Genomic DNA, 23,920 nt, shown 5'->3' on the forward strand with positions numbered 1-23,920 from the left:
TGTATTTGGAGATTACATTTCTTTTCCTCCAGACTTAAAGAATGCCCCCTTGTCCTCTGTGATGACCTCAGCGTGAATAACTCTGCACCGAGTTCACTATATGAACTACTGATGTATTTATACATGTTGATCATATCCCCCCTTAATCTCCTCTTCTCAAGAGAGAATACATTCAGTTCCTCTAATCTTTCCTTATAGCTGAGCTCCTCCATGCCTCTCATCAGTTTGGTTGCCCTTCTCTGTACTTTATCCAGTTCCCCAATGTTCATTTGGTGAATTGGTTCCCAAAACTGAACTGCATATTCCAGATGAGGTTTAACTAATGATTTGTACAGGGATAATATGATATCTCTCTCTCTCTGGAGTCTATACCTCTTTTAATACAAGAGAAGATTTTGCTCGCTTTAGAAACCGCAGCTTAGCATTGCATGCCATTATTAAGCTTGTGATCTACCAGAACTCCCAGATCCTTCTCCACCACTGATTCCCCCATTTGTAACCCCCCCAGTATGTATGATGCATGCATATTCTTAGCCCCCAAGTGCATAACCTTACATTTATTAACATTAAACCTCATTTGCCACATAGTCGCCCAATTAAACAGTGCATTGAGGTCGGCTTGTAAATTGGAGACATCCTGTAAAGATGTTATTCCACTGCACAGCTTGGTGTCATCTGCAAAGACTGAAATTAGATTTTTAATCCCAGACCCGATTATTGTTTATAAATGTATTAAAAAGTAAGGGTCCCAACACTGAACCTTGAGGTACACCACTGACAACCCTTGCCATTCAGAGTATGAATCATTAATCACTACTCTCTGAATACAATCTTTTAGCCAGTTTTCTATCCATTTATATACAGATTTTTCCAAGCTCGGACCGAACCTTTCTACTATTAATATATTTTAATAATTTTTGGGGTTGGTCCTGCTATCTTTTGCAATCTGTCGTTCGTTTAGAATTTTTGTGGCCTTTATTTCCTTTTTGCATATTCTGTTATATTATTTGTAATGTTTAAATGATGATAGTGTTCCTTCTTTTTTATATTTAATAAAAGCTATCTTCTTATTATCTATAGCTATTTTAACTTTGGTGACATAGGTTTGATTTTTAGGCTTTTAAATTTATTGTCCATGGGAATATATTTTGCAGTGTGTTCACACACAGTCTTTGAAGAACTCCCATTTCTGTGTTGTGTTTATCAATGCCAATATTCCCTCTCAGTCTAAGTATTGGAGAGCATCTCTCAACCTTGGAAAATTAGCTCTTAAACATGAGCGGTTTTATTTTTCCTGTATGTGCTTGATGTTTACAGCTAACAAAAAATGAAATCATGTTATGGTCACTGCTACCCAGATGTTTTTTTATATGGACATTAGTAATAAGCTCTTCATGGTTTGAGATTACCAGGTTCCGGAGAACATCATTCCAAGTTGGGGCCTCTATGAAATGTACCATAAAATTGTCCTGTAGTAGGTTTATACATTTTTTCCGTTTAGCTGTTCCTGCAGTACCATTACTCCAGTCAATTTCCAGGTAGTTAAAATCCCCCATTATTATCACCGTCCCAGCCCTTGCAGCCCTTTTGATCTGTGCAAGGAGCTGAGTCTCCACCTCCTCGTTAACACTGGGGGGCCTATAACAAACTCCAGTAATTACCTTTGTAGTATGCACCCCCATGTGCAGTTTCACTCATAATGCTTCAACCTACTTCAAATCTACAGTTTTTTTTCCTTCATCTACAGGATATGAATTTAAGGGGGTGTATTTAGGATAGTTTAATTTATTTCATTTAGTGTTATTTGTATTTCTGCTTTTTTCATGTTTTTGAGCATATGATTGTTATTTGTGTACTGCTGCTTTCCAATTATATTTACTTTTTTTCACTGTAAAATTGTATTTTTGTAACAAAATATAAAATAATAAAAATAGAACACAAACAGGCCCAGGGTAGCTAAAAAGATCTACTGTAACCCTAAAGAGCTATTTAAAGGGCAAGTTCACTTTTTGTAAACTTGTCCTTTAATAACTCCTCTACTTGCTATGCTCCACATGTCATATTACATGCTTACCTTTCTTTTTGTTCCAGCAATCTGCATTTTGTGGCCTTGCCTAGTGGTGCAGTCTTTCTCCCATAAACGGTCTAGCAGTCTCCTCTTCTTAGTGTATACCTATGTTGTGGTACTATTTGTTCCTATGAGATAGCTGCATTTCAAACATCCTGTTGAATAAGGCTCACCCATAGAGATGAATGTAGCAGTGGCATGTGTCTGCATGCACACTAAGCAGAGGAGCTAGTGGGAACGGTTTCAGGAGAAAAGGCTATACACCACCAGGCAGCTTCTGTGATGATTACTCTCTCATAACTCAAATGAGACCAAAATGTGACATATTTAACACTCTTACCATGTGCAGAGATTTTCCTGCCCTGGCACAATGCCAGAAGACTGAAACTGATTGTCCATGGGCCAGGTTAACTGAGCAGTTAACCCTTTACACACACATATGTCGTGGCCACCACCATGTGCTTTAATGGAAACACACACCATTCACAACATCTGCTGTTGTAATTCTAATCTTCAAAGAAAGTATCTGTAGCACTCAGTGGCATGGTCAAAGAGGGATGTAGCAGAGTTTAGTATCTATCATTAGGGGCAATGCCCAGGGTCATCCAGTGCCTAGGGTGAAGATGCCTCCCCCACCCAGATGGAGTAGGGGTAATAGCGATGCACTGAAACATATGTAACATATGAGTTTAATAGCGGTACACATTGTATCCCACAGTAAAATATGGGGCAAATAGTGATCAAAAAAATTGCCCCAGCATCAGCGTGAGGAAAAAATGCCCCTATTGGTGGCATCACTGGAAGGAAGAAAGGCCCTTATATCAGCGGTGTCCACTTAAAAGTAAACATGCCCCTAGGTCAGTGTTGTGACTAGAAGGCAAAAAATTCCCTGTGTTGGTGGTGTGATTGGAAGGAAAAATGTCCCTGTGTCCATTGTGTCACTTGAAGGAAAAGATACCTCTGCATCAAGGGTGTCACTGAAAAGAAAATATACCTGCATCAGTAGTGTCACTGGAAGGAAATGAAATGCCCCTGCATTGGTGGAGTCACTAGAAGGAAAAATGTCTCTATGTCTGTGGTATCAACAGAAAGGAAAAAAAAGGCCCTGCATTGGTGGTATCATTGAAAAGAAAAATGCCCCCCTGTGTGTAGTGTCAATGAAAGGAAAATGCCCCCACATCTATTGTGTCATATGAAAGGAAAATTGTCCCTGTGTAGGTGTCAACCTGAGGGTGACTAACTTTTCAGTATTAAGGGGGAAGGAGAGCTGGTAGTGTAAGGTGTCTGTAGGGTGCATTTAACTAAGGTGCCCTGTATGGCTGTGAGGGCTAGTTTACAGTAGCATTATCCCTCCAAAGAGCAATCCATGGTGGACTACTTTTCAGAGGGCAGGAAGTTTGTCACCTACTTACCATCTCTTTTAACCCCTAAAAGCTCACAAAAACACCAGCTTTGCAGCTTGTTGTGGCACAGCCTCATTCAGTTGAATGGGTTGCATATAGTGGGTGGTATAGCCTACCAAACATGACAGGGGGGTAAACATCCCTGCCCACTTTTGCAGCTTAAGGAGGAGTGGTAAGAAAAGTGGTAAAAATGCAGTTCAACTGCTTGTTTTACCCCCCCCCCCAACCCCAAGTGTAAATGAGCCTGAGATGTGTGGTGGCAATGAGAGGGATAGGGGAGCTATGGGGCTAACCTTCTCCCCCCATCATCAGTGTATTTACAGTTCAATCTCAGTGAAGAGAATGAGAAAGAGAAGGCAGCTTTGTTTTCTTTCCCCCTACCAGTCATGTGATATGTTACATAACAGAGGGAGATAAGAAGACAGGCACTCTGCCCTCACTCTATGGCAGACGCCTATGCTGCATAAGTGTCTGTGTTCTCAGCACTGGTGCTCCCCTGCCTTCTCTCCCATTCACATTACACTGGTGCTGGAGGGAAGATTGAGCAAATTCCTCCCTACATCAACTGTTGGGGCCCCTGTACTTTTCTCCATCCTAAATGTCAGGAGTGACAACAGTGACAGGCCTATCTTTCAGGCAGATGGAGATCGGGTCGCTGACCAGGTTACAGCACCCTCTTTCCACATAGCAACACTGTTCCCAGAGCAGGTGCCCCTTCTCCCCCACCCTTGATTCGGCCTTTAATATGTAAATTAGAAACAATGGGGCCCACACTTGGTTAAACCTAAATTATTACCTTCCTGCTTAGAACATATTTTAAAGGCAAAATATAGTTGTTTTGTTCATATTTGTTTACTACTTATTGTCATTAAAAAAAATGTTTAGTCAGGTAAAAATTTAATATTTTTTAATATTCAGTCTGCTATTCCGTCACTAGATGGAGCCCTAGTCTCCTTTTCACTAAATCATCTAGTTCAACTTTCAGCCGTGCACACAGACAGAAGCATGGGTATATACCTTAGTGTCAGTTCAACAAAATCACAGAAGATAATTTTTTCAACTGTATGGAAAATCTGAATGCCATACTGTTACTGAGCTCTCAAATGAAATAATGTTGTGTCCAGGAATATGTGCTTTTGAGCATAAAATGATTTAGCAAAACGTTTAGTATCACCATCCTGGAAGTCTTGGGACACTATTATTAAAATTATTATTTTCTGTTTTTAATCCCATAGGCAGACCTAGATCCTAGGCACAGACCTTAAGGAAGTCTGGTATTTGCTAGTTGACCTCTTTTTACATTTCTTAACTGCCTGGCTATCTCTTCAATTCCTTCTTAAGCTGGTTATACACAGATCGAAATTCATCTGGTTCAGATGAATTTAGATCTATATCTGGCCCTCCCTGTTTAACAGAACTCAAGTGGGAAATCAAGTTCTTTTGAACAGTACTGTTGGAAAACTTCACTTTGATCAGCCACTGCAGCCAATTGGCTGCAGCACTATTCAGTGTATTCTGGCAGTGAAGTTGTGCCGCTGTCAGAATATAATCACAGGAGAGGATTCTTCTTTTCACCTTGTCTGTGTTAATGGGAGAATTCATTCATTTATTTTATTCAGTCAACCAGCTGAAAAAAAAAACTAAACTTATATACCTAGCTTTAGTCACTTACTTGGAGCAGTCTGCGAAGTTAGAATTTTTGATCTGTATGTTTGTATCAGGTTGGGGACTCAGAAGGCATTGAAATGACTGAATCAGGATAACAGCCAAGTAACTAGTATTCTCAGAATTTAACATTTTTATTTTCTGAGACTGACAAGTGACAGATCAGTATGAAAACATGTTGCTAAGCAATTTGCAATGCACAGGAGTTAGACCAAGTCTAATATAGCAGTCAAGGTAGTCAAGGTGCTATTAACAAGCCATGGAATTTGTGTTTTCAGTAAAGGGTTAGAAAAGTTACAAGCTTAAAAAAGTTAAGATGTCTGCCATAATTCATCAGCATTCCCTGTTAAAATAGCTTCTGAAATTTGGGCAGCCTTGAATTCAGTTTTACAAAGTATATGTATGAATAAGCACTTATTGCCATCCAATTGAAATAGAAGGCAGAAATAATAATGGGATAATAATAACGACCCAGGAGAAAAGCCGCAATTAGTGGTGAAATACAGCTAAGTCCTAAGTGAACATTTCACATAGTAGCAGTAAGTCAGTTTGCTCTTATGCCTTGCAGCCGCTATAAAGAGTTTGGGAAGAGTTTAAAAAAAGGTTCACGGACACAATGAAGCAACTTTTGTTTTAACCAAATTCACACTAAAATGAATCTATTACCATATTGTACATGTAAACAGTAGTTTTGTAGATGTGCAGGAAGAGTCTGGAGATGAATCTCGTAGCAATGCTAATAATGCAATTGGCATTTATAAAGAGCACCACCACCGGCACATGGGAAGGGCGGGGGGGAGGGGGTCTAGCGCATTAACCTTTGTTGAAATTATACAAGTTTGTTCCATGTTGAGAAGTTGGTAAACCCTCAACTTGTAAAACAACCCATTCAGTTTAAAGTAGAAATGAAAGGCAAAACATTTGTGTATAGATATAAAAACAAATTATATACACCTTTTTTTTCCCTTTTTTATAGGTGATTACATACACTCTGTTCTCAGCTGCATAAGAGCTAGGGGAGGAGAAACAACAGCACGCTGTTTTCCAGCGTAGCTAGAAAACTGACCATGGTGCTTAGTGTAGTCAGTTTTTAATAAAAAAAGCAGAGGGACTGGCAGGAACACCAGGGATTTCACACAAAGGAAGCAATGCAAAGAGATCTGGAAACGTTTTCATACAAGTACATGGTACAGTTGGCACATGTCAGGAATATAAAGTGTTGGGATTACATATTCCTTGAGTAGCCTATCATTGGCTAAAATAACTAATGTCTCCAAAATATTAGTGTTACATACTGTACTTGGTAAGGTTGAATAAAGACACAGGTCCATCCCGTTTAAAGTGTGTGTGTGCACATGTTGCTAATAGTGGTGCACCAAAATGAAAATTCTGGTGCTGAAACCAAAATCGAAAATTCAAAATGCACTTGCCCAAAGACTGGAACCGAAATGTGCAGCATTTTGGAATAAAATACACATTGATTAAAAAAACAATACACATTGATTAAAAAAACAATTTTTTAGTAAAATATGAAAGAGGATGTTATGGCGAGTAAATAGATACCCAACATGTCAAGATTTAAAAATTGCGCACACGTGTGGGATGGCGTGAAAAAGGATAATATAATATTTGGGAAAAAATACACTTTGATTAAAAAAACAAAAAAAACCCACAGTATATACCCCAATTTTTTTTTAAATATGAAAGAGGATGTTGTAGCGAGTAAATCGATACCCAACATGTCACACTTTAAAAATTGTGCACACTCGTGGAATGGTGTGAAACTACAGGTTAGTAGTGTAAAGTTACAGAGGGGGTCTAGTGCAAGGATTATTGCTCTTGCTCTGACGTTTGTGGCGATACCTCAAGTGTGTGGTTTGAACACCATTTACATATGTAGGCATGGCCTACGTATGTGTTCACCACTGTGTGCGAGCACGGGGGGACGGGGGCACTTTAAACTTTTTTTTTTAAATGTATTTAATGTTTTATTTATTTTGTTTTTTTCACGGTCCCTTTAAAAAAACATGAAATCACTTTTATTCTTATCACAAGGAATACCTGCATCCCTTGTGATAGAAATAATTAGTCACAGGTCCTCTCTATGGAGAGATATGGGGTCAATAAGATCCCACATCTCTCCTCTGCAATGTAAAGCATTCGATCAAAAAAGCATAGATCTAGTGCTTTAACCCCTTGGTGCCGACGTCTCCCGGCCCTTTAAGGGTTCCAGAAGCCGAAACGTGGGGCGGGGTTTAGGGCCATGTGACCGCCATGATGGCGTGTCACGGCGGTCACATGATCGGGGAAGGTCCCGATCGAAAGAGGAGATCGGGACCTTTCCGTGAGAACCGGACATGTGTGCTGTGAGCGCGCAGGGCGTGTGCTCTCAGCACATATGTTCTTTTTTAATAGAACGCAAATGTGCAGCTGCTTGCCGTCTTTTGCGTTCGGCTGGGCTGAAGAGGTTAAACTTTTTAAAAAAATGTATTTAATGTTTATTTTGTTTTGTTTTTTGCACTGTCCCTTTAAAAAAAATTAAATCACTTTTATTCTTATCACAAGGAATACCTGCATCCCTTGTGATAGAAATAATTAGTGACAGGTCCTCTTTATGGAGAGATATAGGGTTGATAAGATCCCACATCTCTCCTCTGCAATGTAAAGCATTAGATCAAAAAAGCATTGATCTAGTGCTTTATAAAAAACAAAAAAGATGTCCGGAACTGGAAGTGACATCGCTCCGGTCCTCCAAGGGTATAGAGATGCATGGAGGCTCTCTTTCCTTCTTTAATCTCTATGCCCAGCACCGAGATAATTTGATGGTTTCTCAGCGGCCAGGTGGTGGGCAGGCGGCGGCGAGGGTGGGTTTTCTTCGTCACTTGTATCAGTGCTTTTTTTCCACATTGACTGACGGCCGAAAGGGGTGTTTTCGGCCAAAACGTTTTGGCCACCGAAATTTTGGTGCATCCTTAGTTGCTATGTATTCCTATATCCCTGTATGTTGTGTTCGCTGAGAAATACATCAAATAGTAGTATCAGTGGAGAGCATAGATAATTGAAAAAAACTAACTGTGGAAAGGAGTTCCATACCTTTACCACTTTAACATTAAAGTACCCTTTAGGCAGTTTAAGACTGAACTATTTATTGTTCAACTTAATTTTTGTGGTTGTGTATCTTATTCAGTGACCTTAAATTAAACAGTGTTTCCCAATACTACAGTCATCACTGATAGATATGTATATTGCGATCATATCCCATCTCATAGAAAGAACCTCTTCTCCAGAAAGAATAGGTTTAATATTCAAAGCCATTCCCCATTTTATTCATTTTTGTACAGTGTGAAAGGATTGGAACTTGAGGTGAATGGTGTGGTTTCAGCAAAACTTAAAGTAGAACTTCACACAAAAGAGGAAGTTCCAATTGTTTGCCTCCTCCCCCCTCCACTGCCACATTTGACATTTTTTTGGGGGGAGGGGGGAGTAGGTACCTGGTTTTGACAGGTACTTGCTCCCATTACCAGTCAGATTCACTGCAGTGATCCAAGGCAGAAGTTCACCCCCCCTTCTCCCGCAGCCTTCTGGGACATTTCACAGGTTGCAAAAGACCACAGAACCATTCACAAAGCGCATGCGCAGTAGGAAACTGACTGTGAAGTCTCAAGACTCCACCTCCGGTTTCCCTTACTGAAGATTCTAGCAACTGCATCTGAATCCGATTGAAGAATCAGCTCAAGTGAGGACATTGCTGGATCCCTGAAAAGGTGAGTGTCCTTGTATTAAAAGTCAGCAGCTACAGTATTTGTAGCTGCTGACTTTTAATTTTTGGGGGAGGGGCCTAGAGCTCTGCTTTAACTCACTGCAAAATGTTCCATTTTGTCTTCAACTGCAGATACTACTTTAAAAGGAGACGTATAACCAAATCTCTTTTGGCTATACTTCTGGGGATCACAGGAGCAGGGACGGACTGACCATTTGGAAACTCGGGCACTGCCCGAGGGCCCGGGGTCAGTAGGGGGCCCCATGAGATGCCCATGGTACCTTTTTCATAGGCTTTATTGAGTTTGGACACAAGGGCCCCATGATCCCCTACTGCCCGGGGGCCCCATGAGTTGTCAGTCCGCCCCTGCACAGGAGTGCCTGCTAAAGCCCACTGTTGGCTGATGTCACAGCCAGTCTAGGCTCTGAAAAGATCCCAAGCATATGGTCGCGATCTACCCAGACGCCTGGACTGGCACCTGGTTCAGCCTCTTAGCAATCCACAGAGTGCCTGAGTTAGCACCTCCCGCTCCTCCACAGCCCAGAGCTCCAGTGCTCGCTGGAAGGGCAGAGCAGAGGGCCAACGACTGACAGTCCCCAGAACTCTGCTTCAGGGAACACTGACAACTAAGTTACCAGTAGTCTTTGAGCAATTCTTAGCGATTCCAGAGTCTTAGAGCTAGCAGGGAACAGATGCAGTATCAGATCAGTGCTGCAGCCACCTAGGTGAGTATAATTTTTTTTTAATTTAACTCATACTTCTCTTTTATTTTATCATATTATCTGCTTAGGCAAATAATGCACACACACATAAACAAATAGATTTTTTTTTTACTGTGGAAAGTGCTCTTTTTATATTTTTGCATATTATTTTGTGTGTATACGTGAAAAAGAAACATAAAAACATGTAAAACAACATTACTGTGTACTATTGCTTTATTTTATTATTTTAATTTATTTATTTTAACATACAGTTCTCTCCCCTCTCAGCTTCGCCAATGATCATCGAGTCTCAGCTGGGAATTGCCAGCTGGGACCCAGTTATTGACATCCTCAGGAACCAATTGTAGTGTGGGTAGGGCAGAAAGGCAAAATCACGTATATTTACATGATTTTGCAAAGTGCGGCCACCCTGTAGCAGTACATGTGCTATGGGGCTGTCATCAAGTGGTAAATTAAAAAATGTACACTTAAATGCCTTGACAGAAATCATGAAATTTTGTCATTGATGATAAAAATATGACTGATCATGCCAAAAACCCTCTTTTATTAAGGATAGAGATCATATGAAGTCATCTATTATCATATAGTTGTTTGGCTCCTTTTTAAATCATAATGATAACAGAAATCACCCAAATGGCCCTGATCAAAAGTTTACATACTCTGGAATGTTTGGCCTTAGTAAATGGGGACACACACAGGTTAAAATGGCAATTACAGGTTAACTTCTCACATCTGTGGCTTTTCAAATTGCAACAAAAATTTTTGTTCAAGTATAATCGTATTGTGCTCCTTGAAACAAGAGCAGCCTGTATTTCCCCCAAGGCTATCTGTGGGATTTTCTTGTATCCCAAACAATTCTTCTGGCAGTTGTAGCTGCAATCCTTCTTGGTCTACCTGACTTTGGCTTGGTATCAAGAGATCCCTAAATTTTCTATTTCTTAATAAGTGATTGAACAGTACTGGCTGGCATAATCAAGGCTTTGTATATCTTTTTATATCCTTTCCCATCTTTATATAGTTCCATTGCCTTGTTACGCAGATCTTTTGCCAGTTCTTTTCTACTCCCCATAGGCAAGTATCTAACCTGCTCAGTCCATCCATGTGAGAGTTAACAAATGCATTGACTATTTACATGCAGAGATTGATTTCAATTTGAAAAGCCACAGAAATGAGAAATTAACCTTTGTCATTTTAACCTGTGTGTATCACTTTGTGTGTCTGTACCAAGGCCAAACATTCCAGGGTATGGAAACCTTTGATCAGGGCCATTTGGGTGATTTCTGTTATCATTATGAATTAAAAAGGAGCCAGACAACCACGTGACAATAAATGGCTTCATATGATCACTATCTTTAAATAAAATACTTTTTTTGGCATTATCAGTCATATGTTCAATATCTATTCCAAAACTTCATGATTTCTGCCAGGGTATGCAAACGTTTGAGTATAACTGTAAAGTGACAGTACTGAATCCTCTTTATTCCCTTAAAAACCATCAAAACCACCTTATTCCATCTTCCCCATTGACTCCAGTGCATTGTCCAACTTGAAAACAGTGAACACCGTCAGCTTCTCTCTTCCATAGTTAGAACGTCTGTGGAGTCTTTTTTGTTGTTTGACTCCCATTTACCTGAGATTTCCCTTTACTTCCTGTCTCAACAACACAGGAGAAGATGAGTGGAAATATCACCAAAGTAAAGGGAAGTTATACATTTGACAGCCATTAACAAGAACAACCCCATAGTGATACCAGAACAACAACCCCATAGTGATATATCTTCCTAGTTTGATGTTTTAGTAAAAACTGTAAAATGTTGCATTTCCCATCACTTTTTATTCAGGGTAGGGAGTTTATATCTCCCCAAAGGGGGCACAAACCAAATTCAAAACCTGATATACTTTATATATTCTAAACCATCTCCTCTTTACCCAAAACTAGAAAGGTTGCACTTTAAAATTTTGGAAGAGCTTGCGGTAGAGAAGATTGTGAGGGTACATGTAAATCATTCTGCGGGAAATTTACCAAAACTAGAGCAGCAAGAATCTGGAGCAGCTGTGCATAGTAACTAATCAGCTGCTACCTTCTGCATGTAAGGGACCTGGATTGGATACAGGTTGGCGCCAAGCTGTCTGAGGTCCCATCTCACTTCTTCGTAGGATAGGGCAACCACATACCTGGGTTTAGTTGGCGTGTTTCAGTATACTCGGCTTTAATTATAACCAGTTATGATAGTTATTATTAAAGGCTGAAACGTGTCAACTAAATTGTATTTCTGTGCACTGTACGCTGTGGTTTTCTGAATGAATTTCAAGATTGTATAAGCAACAATGGCAATGTGGATCAACTACATGGATATACCACTCTCAGATCAGTGATTGAAGATTTTGCATCTCTTAGCTTTACTGATGGATTAGTGGGTAGTAGCACCATTTCAATCCTTTACATAGTGGAGAGTGTGCATATAGTGGAGAGTGGAGATTGTTCATGTTCATAATGTTCTACACTATAAATGTGCAATGCAAATGAAGTCCAATGACACACTCCTCCTTTTCTCTGTCCCCTGGTACTGGTCCAACTAGGGAGCCGACATAACTTTAGAAGCAATGTTGTGCCCTATCCTGTTGACTATGCCACTTGTAAGGGACCTAGATTTTAGAGCAGTTGGTGCCACGCTGTCTGCTTTTAGGGATGACTCTGCCATCTTGTGTCACATTCTCTTAGCCAGAGGCCCACACACTTCAACCCCAGCCTGAAGCCAGTAAATAAATGGAAATAAATGAATGCACACTCCAATAGTGTTTTAACACTTTACTGCATCTGTTCAGTTCCTCTCATACACATCCCCATCACAGCAGAACATCACATCCAGGTGACTGACACAGTCTTTCAGGCCAGAAAATTAGTAGCATGAAAACAACATTCTGATACTATTTTAAAGCCAATGCAGAACACTAGTTAACTGGTTTCAGCTCATTGTAGAGGTTTTCAGTCCTGGGCCTCCGAGGCCACAGACCTGCAGTTGAAATTCAGTGGTGGCAAGGTGTCTCCATTTGCTCTTTGTTTATTGTACAGCTGTCCTACTAGTAGTGCTGCCCAGCCAAGCACTCTCACAGTCCAAGATGCTGCTCTATATGTTGCTGTATTGGGGTGAACTCCCATACCACACTCTCCCTGGCACCCACACACAGCTAGCATTGGAGGCACTACCTTCACCCACTGCATCACTACAGGAGGGGTAAAACTTAAAGGAGCACTAACACCTGCCAACAAGCTTGTTCAGTTAAGTTTTAAAATGAAAGCTGAGATATTTCACTTTAAGATTTTTAACAAAAGGTAAAATGTTTTTCAAAATTATAAAATCTTTATTTTATGGACAATGTGTTTATAAAATAAAGTGTTTTCTATCAAACTGGTGCCAGCACTTTTCCTAAGACATTCTTTGTAGTCCAATTTTCTTTATAAACCCCTATGAAGCTTTCGATAGGAAAAGCAATATTTCATGAAAACAAAATCCTGTTTTTCTTGCTGCTCTCCCTATGGGAGCCAAACTACAGATTCCCAGAAGCCTGCCCTTATAAAGGCATACACCAGCAAACTGGAAGAATGCAGCTCTGGTAACTTGACTGGCACACCGACATAGTACCTGAATTCCTTAATATGACATATTCTGTTTTTCCCTTTTATTTTAACTTTTATGATCCATGCCATTATGCACGTTGACAGATTATTTAACTTAACACAAAAGTTAATATGTACTGAAAACTCTCAGTTGCAGGTTATTAATCACGTTATGTGGTACAACTGGGACTTCTCCATTTTGTGTCATGTTATCATTCTGGTCCATTGTGGCTCTTTGTATTTAACTTGGTATTATAAGGTTTCAACAATATTGTTACAGAAAGAACTCTGAATGTCATTAGCAGATTGCTTGTTCTTTAAATAAAAGATTCTGTAATTATTATGTATTATAGCTGTCTAAAAAAAGAAATACAGCTACGCACTTTTTTTTTTCTTCTTTTTTTTTGAGAGTGTAGAATTGCTTTGTTCAACCAATAATAGTACTGTCTGTCCAGACCTTTTATTCAGCTAGCTTGATAAATAGTTTGGATATACTGTAACAAAACATTGCTGTTATGGGTGATTAGGAGTGCATATAGACCTTAGACAGGGCCTGGCAGACTTGTGAATAATCTTTAGCACAAAATACTTTATCATAAACAGTACTGATTTTCTCTGCTGATAAATCATAAGTACATATTGTACTGTATACAATCATGAGATTATTTTAAAGTGCATGAACAGACATTTGAAAATATCAGTAAACAGCCTGTGACGTAGTAACTTCTAACTGCCATTGTCAAACAGATGAGCAGCCAACATTTGTACCATGAAATCCAAAAATAACAAAATGTCAGCACTCCAAAGTAGAAATCTGATAATTGACAAGAATTTGATAGAGGCCAGCTTTTTGGAGACAAAAAGAAAAAAGTGGAGACATACACCACATACTGTATAAATAAACTGCATATAAATATGATCCTACAACTTGGTCTATCTGGGGCTGCCAATTAATCAGTCATGCAACAATTATTATTATTATTATACATTATATAGCGCCAAAAGGTTTGCTCAGCGCTGTACATTATAGTGGGGGACAGTACATGAGACAATACAGTACAATACATTACACGAGGGGTTTGAGGGCCCTGCTCTTTCGAGCTTACAATCTAGGAGGGAGGGGATAGTGGTACAGGAGGAAGTGGCTGTGGGGGATGGAGTAGTAGGAGGAGTGTAGAGTGTAGATCAGCAATTAGGTGAGGGTGGGGTAGGCTTCCGTGAAGAGATGGGTTTTCAGGGTGCGCCTGAAGGTGAGGAGGGAAGGTGACAGTCTGATGGATTGGGGTAGAGAGTTTCAGAGAATGGGGGAAGTCCTGGAGAAGTCCTGCAGTCGGGCTATAACCATTCCAGGTCCTTCATGAACAAACAAGCTAGTCCTCGGTAAAGAAAATATACCCGTAAAAAAGCCCCATGTTAAAAATGTCAGTCATCTGATAAAAAAAGGCAAAAAAGTTCAGATCTGATCAATGTTTGCTGCAATGTTCATCTTAAAAAATCCTTATGAAAAATAGTGTCTCCACAATCTTTATATAGGTGACCATACTCAGTCACGTATTGCTTCAGATCTTATGTCAGCTAAAAAAATATTTGCAGCAATTATATCAACGAAGCCCCAACTAAATATCCCATTTCACAAATAATCAGCTAGGGATATACTCACAAAACACAGGTATTGGTAAATGTTGGTTGAACAAATCAAAACTGCAAAAATCAAAATCTGGACAGATGAGTGGACAAATTCCCCTCTTCTTTATTCCAAAGGTTTTCCTCGCCTTCACCATGCACACACTCAGGACTAAGGTGTCAACACATATTATATTGTTGCATGATAAGTCAGTTATAACAAAACCATGATACAGCCTTATGTGAATGAGAGTCAAACTATTACACATAAGCACAGGAGACCTCAATCTGCATTGTAAGAGATACAGAAGGTTGAATTTTCAAATTATTATCTATCTTTGCTGATTGTTAAACATAATGGGGATTATTTTCTAAAACTGAAGAGTGCAAAATCTGCATAGAAACCAATCAGATTCCAGGTTTTATTGCCAAAGTTTAACTGAACTAGCAGAAGTTGGAAACTGATTGGATACAATGCACACCTTCACCAGATTTTGAGTGCACCAGTTTTAGTAAATCCAACCCATAGTGTAGCTTAAGGTGACTTTTTAGAATATGAGTCCTACATTTCATGTTAAAATATACTGTACATATTTGAGCATACAAATTTTTAATGATATGGATCTATTGGATATGTATTATGTAATCAGATCCATTCAAATGGGAGACACTTCACAAAATCTGGTGCAGCTTTGCATAGAAACCAATCACCTTCCAGGTTTTATTGTCAATGCTTAACCTCCCTAGCGGTATGATTATTTCTGATTTTTGGTGCTGAAAGCGGTACCATTATTCTGCATGGAAATATGTAGTTTTTTTTATTGTAGGCTGTAATATTTAGGAATAACTCACTGAAATCTGTCCGAACAAGAGTCTATTAAACATCCCGGGTATGATAAAATTTGAAACACAAAATCATAAATTATAATTTAATAAATAATCATAAAAAATAATAATATAACATTTAATTCAATAATATAATCAAACCAAAAACACTGAAGTTTGAAATATAGCGCCAAGTTCGCACATCACTGAGCAAAGTCACAAAATTGTTTTCAGTGTCTGATGACGAATTTCTCCACGAATCATTATCACTCAATTCTGCAAGTGGTTCTGATTTACTATCGCTGTTCTCTAGCTGATCAAAAACCGCTTTTGACCTAAAGGGACGCTTTTTGGACGCCGTGGACTTTTCTAAGTTTCCAGGCAGAAAGAACATTCAAAATGTAGACGGGGACAGGACAGAGCACTAGGGACAAAATGTATGTGAAATGGGTTGAAACAGCAATGTTTTACTATGAAAAATAATTTTGAAAAAAAAGACATTTTTTTAAAATTTTCAAATTTCTCGCCGCTGGCGGCGCCCGTACGTCCCGACGTCACAGGGACCGGAACACAGGAGGCGGATGCCGGCATCTGCCGGAGGAGATGGCCGGGGACACTGCAGGGGACACACCGCAGGAGCGAAGGACAAGGTAAGTGCTGCAAGGACTCCCTATGCAGCGCTGCATGGTAAGCCCGAGTGTAGCTCGGGGTTACCGCTTTTGGTATAGAAATTGTACCCCGAGCTACACTCGGGAATACCGTTAGGGAGGTTAATTGAACAAGCTGAAGGTAGAAGCTGACTGACTACCATGCACAGCTGCACCAGATTCTGAATGAATCAGTTTTAGTAAATCCCCCCCATTGCATGTATGAGTTTAGACACTTAAAACAAACTAAATGATTACTTCATGGAAACTATGAGTCACTACACTTGGCAAATTGTTTTCTTTTCTTGGCAAAGTGTATTTATAGCCAAAACTTATATTACAACCCCTGCAGGGTTTATATTTCTGTCTGTGTCCCCAGTAAGGAAGAATTCCACTTTCTATTGGTTCTGTTTACAATTGTCCACTGGGACAGACAATCATAGAAATTGCCAACATTTACAGCTGCCACTAGTATGGAAATCTTCTAATGGGGTTACCAGCTCCAGTGACAACTGTCTTTGGGGAAATCATTTTGCAGGACAGATAGTAAAAGGAAATTATCCCAATGGAACACCAACAACAAAAAATAGCAATAAAATCTGACAGAATTCAAGAATTTAATTTTCTGTCCAATAGGAAAAAGGGGCTATACATACACTAAGTATACATAAGTCTGACGGTATATTGGTATATTATTTAGAATCCTACTGGATATGTTTCTTTTTCAGTTTAGCGGGTATTAAACATTCTGCAATCTATGTTTTATCTTCTTAGGATTAGCAAAACCCATGGGGCTTGTAGAAGGACCTGGCGGCCTTGGACAAGGTGGAATGGCTGCCACACTGAGAGATGACAGCCATGAATCAGAAACAAAATATGAGGAATATGGTTATAATGCCCAGCTCAGTGATCGAATCTCTCTGGACAGATCAATTCCAGATTACAGACCCAAAAAGTAAGTCATATGAAAATGTAATTTGACCTTTGGCAGTAATTGAAGTATTCACAAGCAGAATTATTTTTCTTTATCCTTTTTATATTTAAAGTTGTACAATGTCCATTGTGTTTTTGCAAGATGGATTCTTACTAAGTAATGTTGCAAACATATTAGGATTTTATTGTAAAAAAATATGAAAGGAACAATATACAGTTTTCAATTTTGTATAGTACTTGGAATAAAAATGAAAATTGGCAGAATTAGAAAATCATTTCTGATGATCAGCATTTTCTAAGTTCCAAGCACATAAAAATAGCTGTCAACCATGTACAGTAGACTGCAGGCACTGGTATTCCAGACAATTGTTGATTTGTGTCATCTCAGAGAAACAATAATGATCAGCTGAAATGATCTAATATGTCAAATTACTCTTATCCCATTAAATGAGCTTTTCCTGTGTGTACTTGAATACTTCATGTTTATAGACCTACACACTAAAGACGAGTGGTGAAAAAAAAAAAAAAAACTGCTACGCTGTTAATCCTTCCTCCCCTTCACCCAACATACAATTTATGGATTTGGATCAAATTTATTTCCTCTACCTGGGGACTATTACTAAAAATGCTTCCTTTAAATTTATATGCTAAAATGACTGGACCATAATGTATCCTAGGAGGATATTTAATCCTGCATTCAATATAAGGTGTGCTCAAACTGCTGATTACAAGGGGTTGAAAGTGCCCACAAAATGTACTTCAGGAAAAGTGCTAAAGTGCAAACCTCTCCATTCCCAAATCTAAGTAGGGTTAATATGCAATTAACACTTGAGAAAGTACGCATACATTAATCACCCATAAGTATGTAGGATAATGTTTGCTCATTAGTACTGGACAGACATATTGACACTAATCCAAATCAAACATCATACTTTTATTTATAAATATAATTGTGTACATATACTGTATAAATACAGTATATATTATACATCCTCTTGCCCCCTTTGGGCAATTATATTGTTGGTATATAGCAATATTACAGACTTAGAAGCAGGATAAAGATGAGACACCTTCAACAATGCAGGGTTTCCTTCCTGCTGTTTTTCCCCTAGCCAGCTAAAATAGACAGCTGAGGCTGTATGTAGAACAACTGTTCCTGAACACAGCCTCAGCAAATGTAAACAAAGAGAGTTACTACCATTATCAGGAGCAGTACTCTAAACATGGATTGAGCTGTCATTTTATATGCCCTGGGGCTGTGTTCACAGTGCAACTCCCAATCACAGTCTGAGCAGTCTTTGTTTACATTTGCTGAGGCGGGAAATAATTCTCTAAACACAATCTCATATTTTATTTTCTATTACCTGAGGCTGTGTGCAGAGAGCTGCTCCTGATCGCAATCTCAATTCTCTCCATTTACTGTTGCTGATGCTGTGTTCAGGAGCAGTTCTCTGAACACAACCCTAGTGCTTATTTTACTTTGCCTGAGATGTGCAGAGAGCAGCTCCGATCTTTGTTTACAATCGCTAAAGCTGTGTTCTGGGACAGTTATTTAAACACAAGCTCTGCTGTCATTTTACTTTGCCTGAGGCTTTGTACAGGAGACCTGCTCTCAATAAAAGCCTCAGCAAATGTAAACAAAAAAATAGCTGAGACAGTGATCTGGAACATTTCTCCTACACACAGCCTCAGGCAAAGTAAAATGACAGCTGAGGCTGTGTTTTGAGAGCAGCTGAGCAGCTTGTGATCACAGTTTCAGTTCTCTTTGTTTCATTTTGCTGAGGGTGTGTTTGTGAGCTGCTCTCCTGTGCACAGCCTTTGGGGGAGATACAATGGCAACCAGTATTGGAGTGTCTAGATCTTCTCTTTTTTTCTACTGCTTATAACTCTGCAACACATTAAGAATTTGTTTGTTAATAATACATAAATATATGCTCAGTGGAAGTAATTGGATGTATAAATAAACATAATAATATTTTTAAATACGAATTTGGCGTATGGTTTATTGACAAGGTCTTTTAAAGACTAAAGGCCACAGAAAAGTGACTATGACATTGTAAAAGTGTCATTTGAACTACACTGAAGTATTCTGCATGTCTGTTGTGAAGAGAAAAAACATTTGTAAAAACAAGTTCTTGTTTTTGAAACCAACCAAAACCAAATTGTCTATCTCTTATATATGTATATATAAGAGATAGACATATATCTCAGGGAACACTAAGCTGATTCAAAGAATGAGAATCAGTCCAAGTTTTGAGCATATGACACATTAGAAAGTTTCAGGTAGGCTCAATTTATTACTGCTGCAATGTGGCTTAAATGAGAGGGTGGGAGTACAGAAAGGAATGTATCCCACTGGGAATGGGGATACCACCCTTGCTGCTGGCAGTCCTTAAGAGGTAATGAAACATTTTTTGGGATTTCATTAAAATATTAGCAGACAAATATTAATCCAGATGCTTTTCTTTGCGTTTTATTTAAACAGCTGTCTTACTTACATTTTCAACTATTGTCTATTTGAAAATTTTATTAAACTGGCAAAAATGTGTCTAAAAAACCGAATAGATGCAATTAAAGTAGTCTAATGGTGCAGAAATAGGCTCGGCTCTGACGTTTGTTGTCTGATAGTGCTAAGTAGCTAGCAAGGTAGAAAGTTTCTCACTGGGATCATGGCTGAGGCTACCATGATCTCAGTACCATTTTTTCAGCCAGTGGTTCCCTTCCATGTAAAGATTTCTCATCATGTTTTGTCAATCTACCCTCACTTCTTGTCAGATGGCAAGAAAATCTTTGTGGATATGCTTGTGTTAGAACTATAACATTAACTGGTATATTATAAAGGAATATATTTTTTTAAATCTTCAAAATGTTCACAACATAATCAATACATTTACAGCTTGTGTGACAGTTTGTTCGTGAATGTGTTTGAGGGTTAATGTATGTCAGCATGTGCCTGAACATGTTTACAATCAACATAATACTTCTGTTCAGACTAATACAGTTACAAAAATAGTACATGAAACCATATGGCTTAAACAAAATGTTCTTCTACACCTACTATATCATACTGTAGTTACATAGTTAGTCTGGTTGAAAAAAGACAAAAGTCCATCCAGTTCAAGCATTAAAAAAAAAAAAGTTATAATCCTATACCCACAGTTAGTTGATCCAGAGGAAGGGAAAAAAAACCCAGCAAAACATGATCCAATTTGCTCTTGCAGGGAAAAAATTCCTTACGGACTTATTTTCCTCAAAACGTAAAGAGTGCCCCCTTGTCCTCTGTGATGACCTCAGGGTGAATAGCTCTACACCGAGTTCACTATATGAACCACTGATGTATTTATACATGTTGATCAAATCCTCTCTTAATCTCCTCTTCCCAAGAGAATAAATTCAGTTCCTCTAATCTTTGCTCATAGCTGAGCTCCTCCATGCCCCTTATCAGTTTGGTTGCCCTTCTCTGTACTTTTTCCATTTCCCCAATGTTCTTTTTGTGAATTGGTGCCCAAAACTGAACTGCATGTTCCAGATAAGGTTTTACTAATGATTTGTACAGGGGTAAAACTATATCTCTCTCTCTCTGGAGTCCATACCTCTTTTATATTTCAATGGTTTTTATTGATTTTTAAACAGTATAAAACAGAGGCAACAAAATACGCCCACACAGGGGCTATCAATTGCACAGATAAAAAAAATGCAAAATAAAAAAAAAACAAAAAAACAGTGCTCTAATGGCAACAGGGCAAAAGGTACGCCCATGCAGGGGCTATCAATGGCACATAAGTTACAAAATATTAATGTAACTGACTATAACAACTAAAGGCAGCTGTCCACTGTCACACCAAAAACAAACAGAGAAAGAGAGAAAGGAAGAAAAAGAAAAAAAAAAAACAAAAACAAAGAGCAGGGGTCCAAGAGTGCCAATACCGAACGCCATTACATCCCCAGACTAAGCGGGGGGAGTGTGGGAAAGTCATATTGCAACCACGGCCCCCATATTTTCAAAAATTTACATTGGGAGTCATTGCGGATACTCGACATCTGTTCGTTGAGCATCATAGTGGTCATACGATCCTGCACCCCCTGAAGATGGACAAACGGACTCTTCCAGGCCTGAAAAATTGTCGAGAGGCCGATAAAAACAAATAGGAAGCCAACTTCTGCTGGTGAGCCAAGAGGCCCGGTATGGGGCAATGAAGCAAGGCATACCGAGCATCCCGGCATATGGAGAGATGGAACAAGGTGAAAAGGAGGCCAAACACACAAGACCAAAAATGAAACAGACTCGGGCATGACCACCAGATATGCAATACATCTCCACGATGGCCACAACCCCGAAAACATCGATCATTACAGGCAGGGTTATCCCGGGCCAAACGAGCCGGAACCCAATACCAACGAAACAATACCTTATAGGCTGCCTCCAGCGTGGTCATATTAAATGAGCATTTAGCTATGAGTGACCAGGCCTTATTCCAGTCCTCCGGATCCACAGCCACTCCCAGGTCGCGCTCCCACTGAACAACATATGAAAGAGAAGTATGCGATGAGCGTCTGTTCAGAGCTGCATAAAGAAGGGATATAAGGCCCGGGGCACCCGGACGCTGCTGGCAAAGCTGTTCAAAGGCAGATTTCTGGTACGGGAAAGCAGAAGTGCCCCGCAGCGAAAGCAGCCAGTGCCGCAATTGAAGGTATCGAAAGAATTCCGCCGGGGGGACATCCCAGGGATTCCCAAAGAGAATTCCAGGTGGGGAAGGACCGAAAAATCAAAAAGTGTCGCACTTGCGAAAAACCATTAGTCACCCACCAAGAAAAACGCCCTTGGGTGATCTAAACCCGATGGGAAAAGAGGGTTGTTAATAATTTGGAGCAAAGGCAGAAAAGGTGACATCAGGCCACTGGAATAACGTACCGAGTCCCAGACTTGTAAGCCATGGAGCAACATCGGACTCAGTGCCATAGGGCTCAGGGCAGGGGGAAGCCATAGAAGCGTCGACGTTGTGATAGGGGCACAATTAGGTAGTTCTAACAGGACCCAGAGGAGAACGTCAGAAGAGGCGTGCAACATAGACAGCGGGGCAATCTGGCTCGCCTGATAATAGTTACATTAGGCACCCCAAGACCACACTGGTGTCTATGAGCAAAGAGCGTATTTCTGGATACTCTGGGGTGCCATACCTCTTTTAATACAAGAGAGGATTTTGCTCGCTTTAGAAACCGCAGCTTGGCATTGCATGCTATTATAAAGCTTGTGATCTACCAGAACTTCCAGATCCTTCTCCACAATTGATTCCCCCAGTTGTACCCCCCCCTAGTATGTATGATGCATGCATATTCTTAGCCTCCAAGTGCATAACCTTACATTTATCAACATTAAACCTCATTTGCCACATAGTTGCCCTATTAAACAGTACATTCAGGTCAGCTTGTAAATTGAAGACATCCTGTAAGGACGTTATTCCATTGCACAGCTTGGTGTCAATTGTAAAGACTGAAATGGGATTTTCAATCTCAGACCCTATATCGAATATAAATATAATAATAATAACACTGAACCTTGGGGTACACTACTGGCAACCCTAGAGTATTCAGAGTATGAATCGTTAACCACTACTCTTTGAATACAATCTTTTAGCCAGTTTTCTAGCCATTTACATACTGATTTTTCTAAGCCTGTAGACTTTACCTTACACATTAGCCTTGTGTGGGGAACTGTGTCAAACACTTTTGCAAAATCCAAGTATACCACATCCACAGCCACCCCTCTGTCCAAGGTTTTCCTCACCTCCTCAAAAAAAGAAATCAGATTTGTTTGACAACTTCTGTCTTTCATGAATCCATGCTGTCTGTTGCTTAAAATATTTTTTTCCAGCAAGAACTCATCTACTGTATGTGGTCTTTTATTAAACTTTCCAGTATCTTCCCAACTATAGAAGTTAAACTAACAAGTATATATTTACTTGATAACGATATTGACCCCTTTTTAAATATTGGCACCACATTGGCCTTACGCCAATCCACTGGTACTATGCCAGTCATTAAGAGTACCTAAAAATTAGAAACAATGGCTTTGAAATGACAAGAGCCATTGTGGGTGTATGCCATCCGGTCCAGGTGCTTTATTCATCTTTATTCTGTCTAAATATTTTTGGATCATAACAGTTTTGAGCCAATGTGAATCATCTGGAGCTGTGTCAATACCATGCCCATTAGGAGCTCCCCCATGCTCCTTTGTATACACAGATCTGAAGAAGGTATTTAATAAATTTGCCTTCTCTTTGTCCCCAGTCACCTACTCTAGATTATTTTGCAAAGGGCCTACGTGCTCGGACCGAACCTTTTTATTAATATATTTGAATGATTTTTGGGGGTTTGTCCTGCTATCTTTTGCAATCTGTCGTTCATTTTGAATTTTTGCGGCCTTTATTTCCATTTTGCATATTCTGTTATATTCTTTGTAATGTTTAAATGATGATAACGTTCCCTCATTTTTATATTTAATAAAAGATCTTTTCTTATTATCTATAGCTTTTTTAACTTTGGCCATAAGCCACATAAGTTTGATTTTTAGCCTTTTAAACTTGTTGCCCATGGGAATATATTTTGCAGTGTGTTCACATACAGTATTTTTGAAGAACTCCCATTTCTGTGTTGT

General features: G+C 39.4%; 1 protein-coding gene across 1 annotated transcript in view; it reads left to right on the plus strand.

Annotated features, from left to right (window-relative positions):
- The window catches only part of GALNT9 (polypeptide N-acetylgalactosaminyltransferase 9), a 482,832-nt gene that overhangs the window by 46,283 nt on the left and 412,629 nt on the right, over nucleotides 1–23,920 (plus strand). Inside the window, exon 2 of the mRNA XM_089672443.1 lies at nucleotides 17,107–17,287. Coding sequence (XP_089528569.1) covers nucleotides 17,107–17,287 — 181 coding nt within the window. The remainder of the gene's footprint in view (nucleotides 1–17,106; nucleotides 17,288–23,920) is intronic.

This window comes from Staurois parvus, unplaced genomic scaffold, assembly GCF_062004578.1.
Source record: "Staurois parvus isolate SC_StPar_1 unplaced genomic scaffold, SC_StPar_1.0 ptg000129l, whole genome shotgun sequence".
Lineage (NCBI taxonomy): Eukaryota > Metazoa > Chordata > Amphibia > Anura > Ranidae > Staurois > Staurois parvus.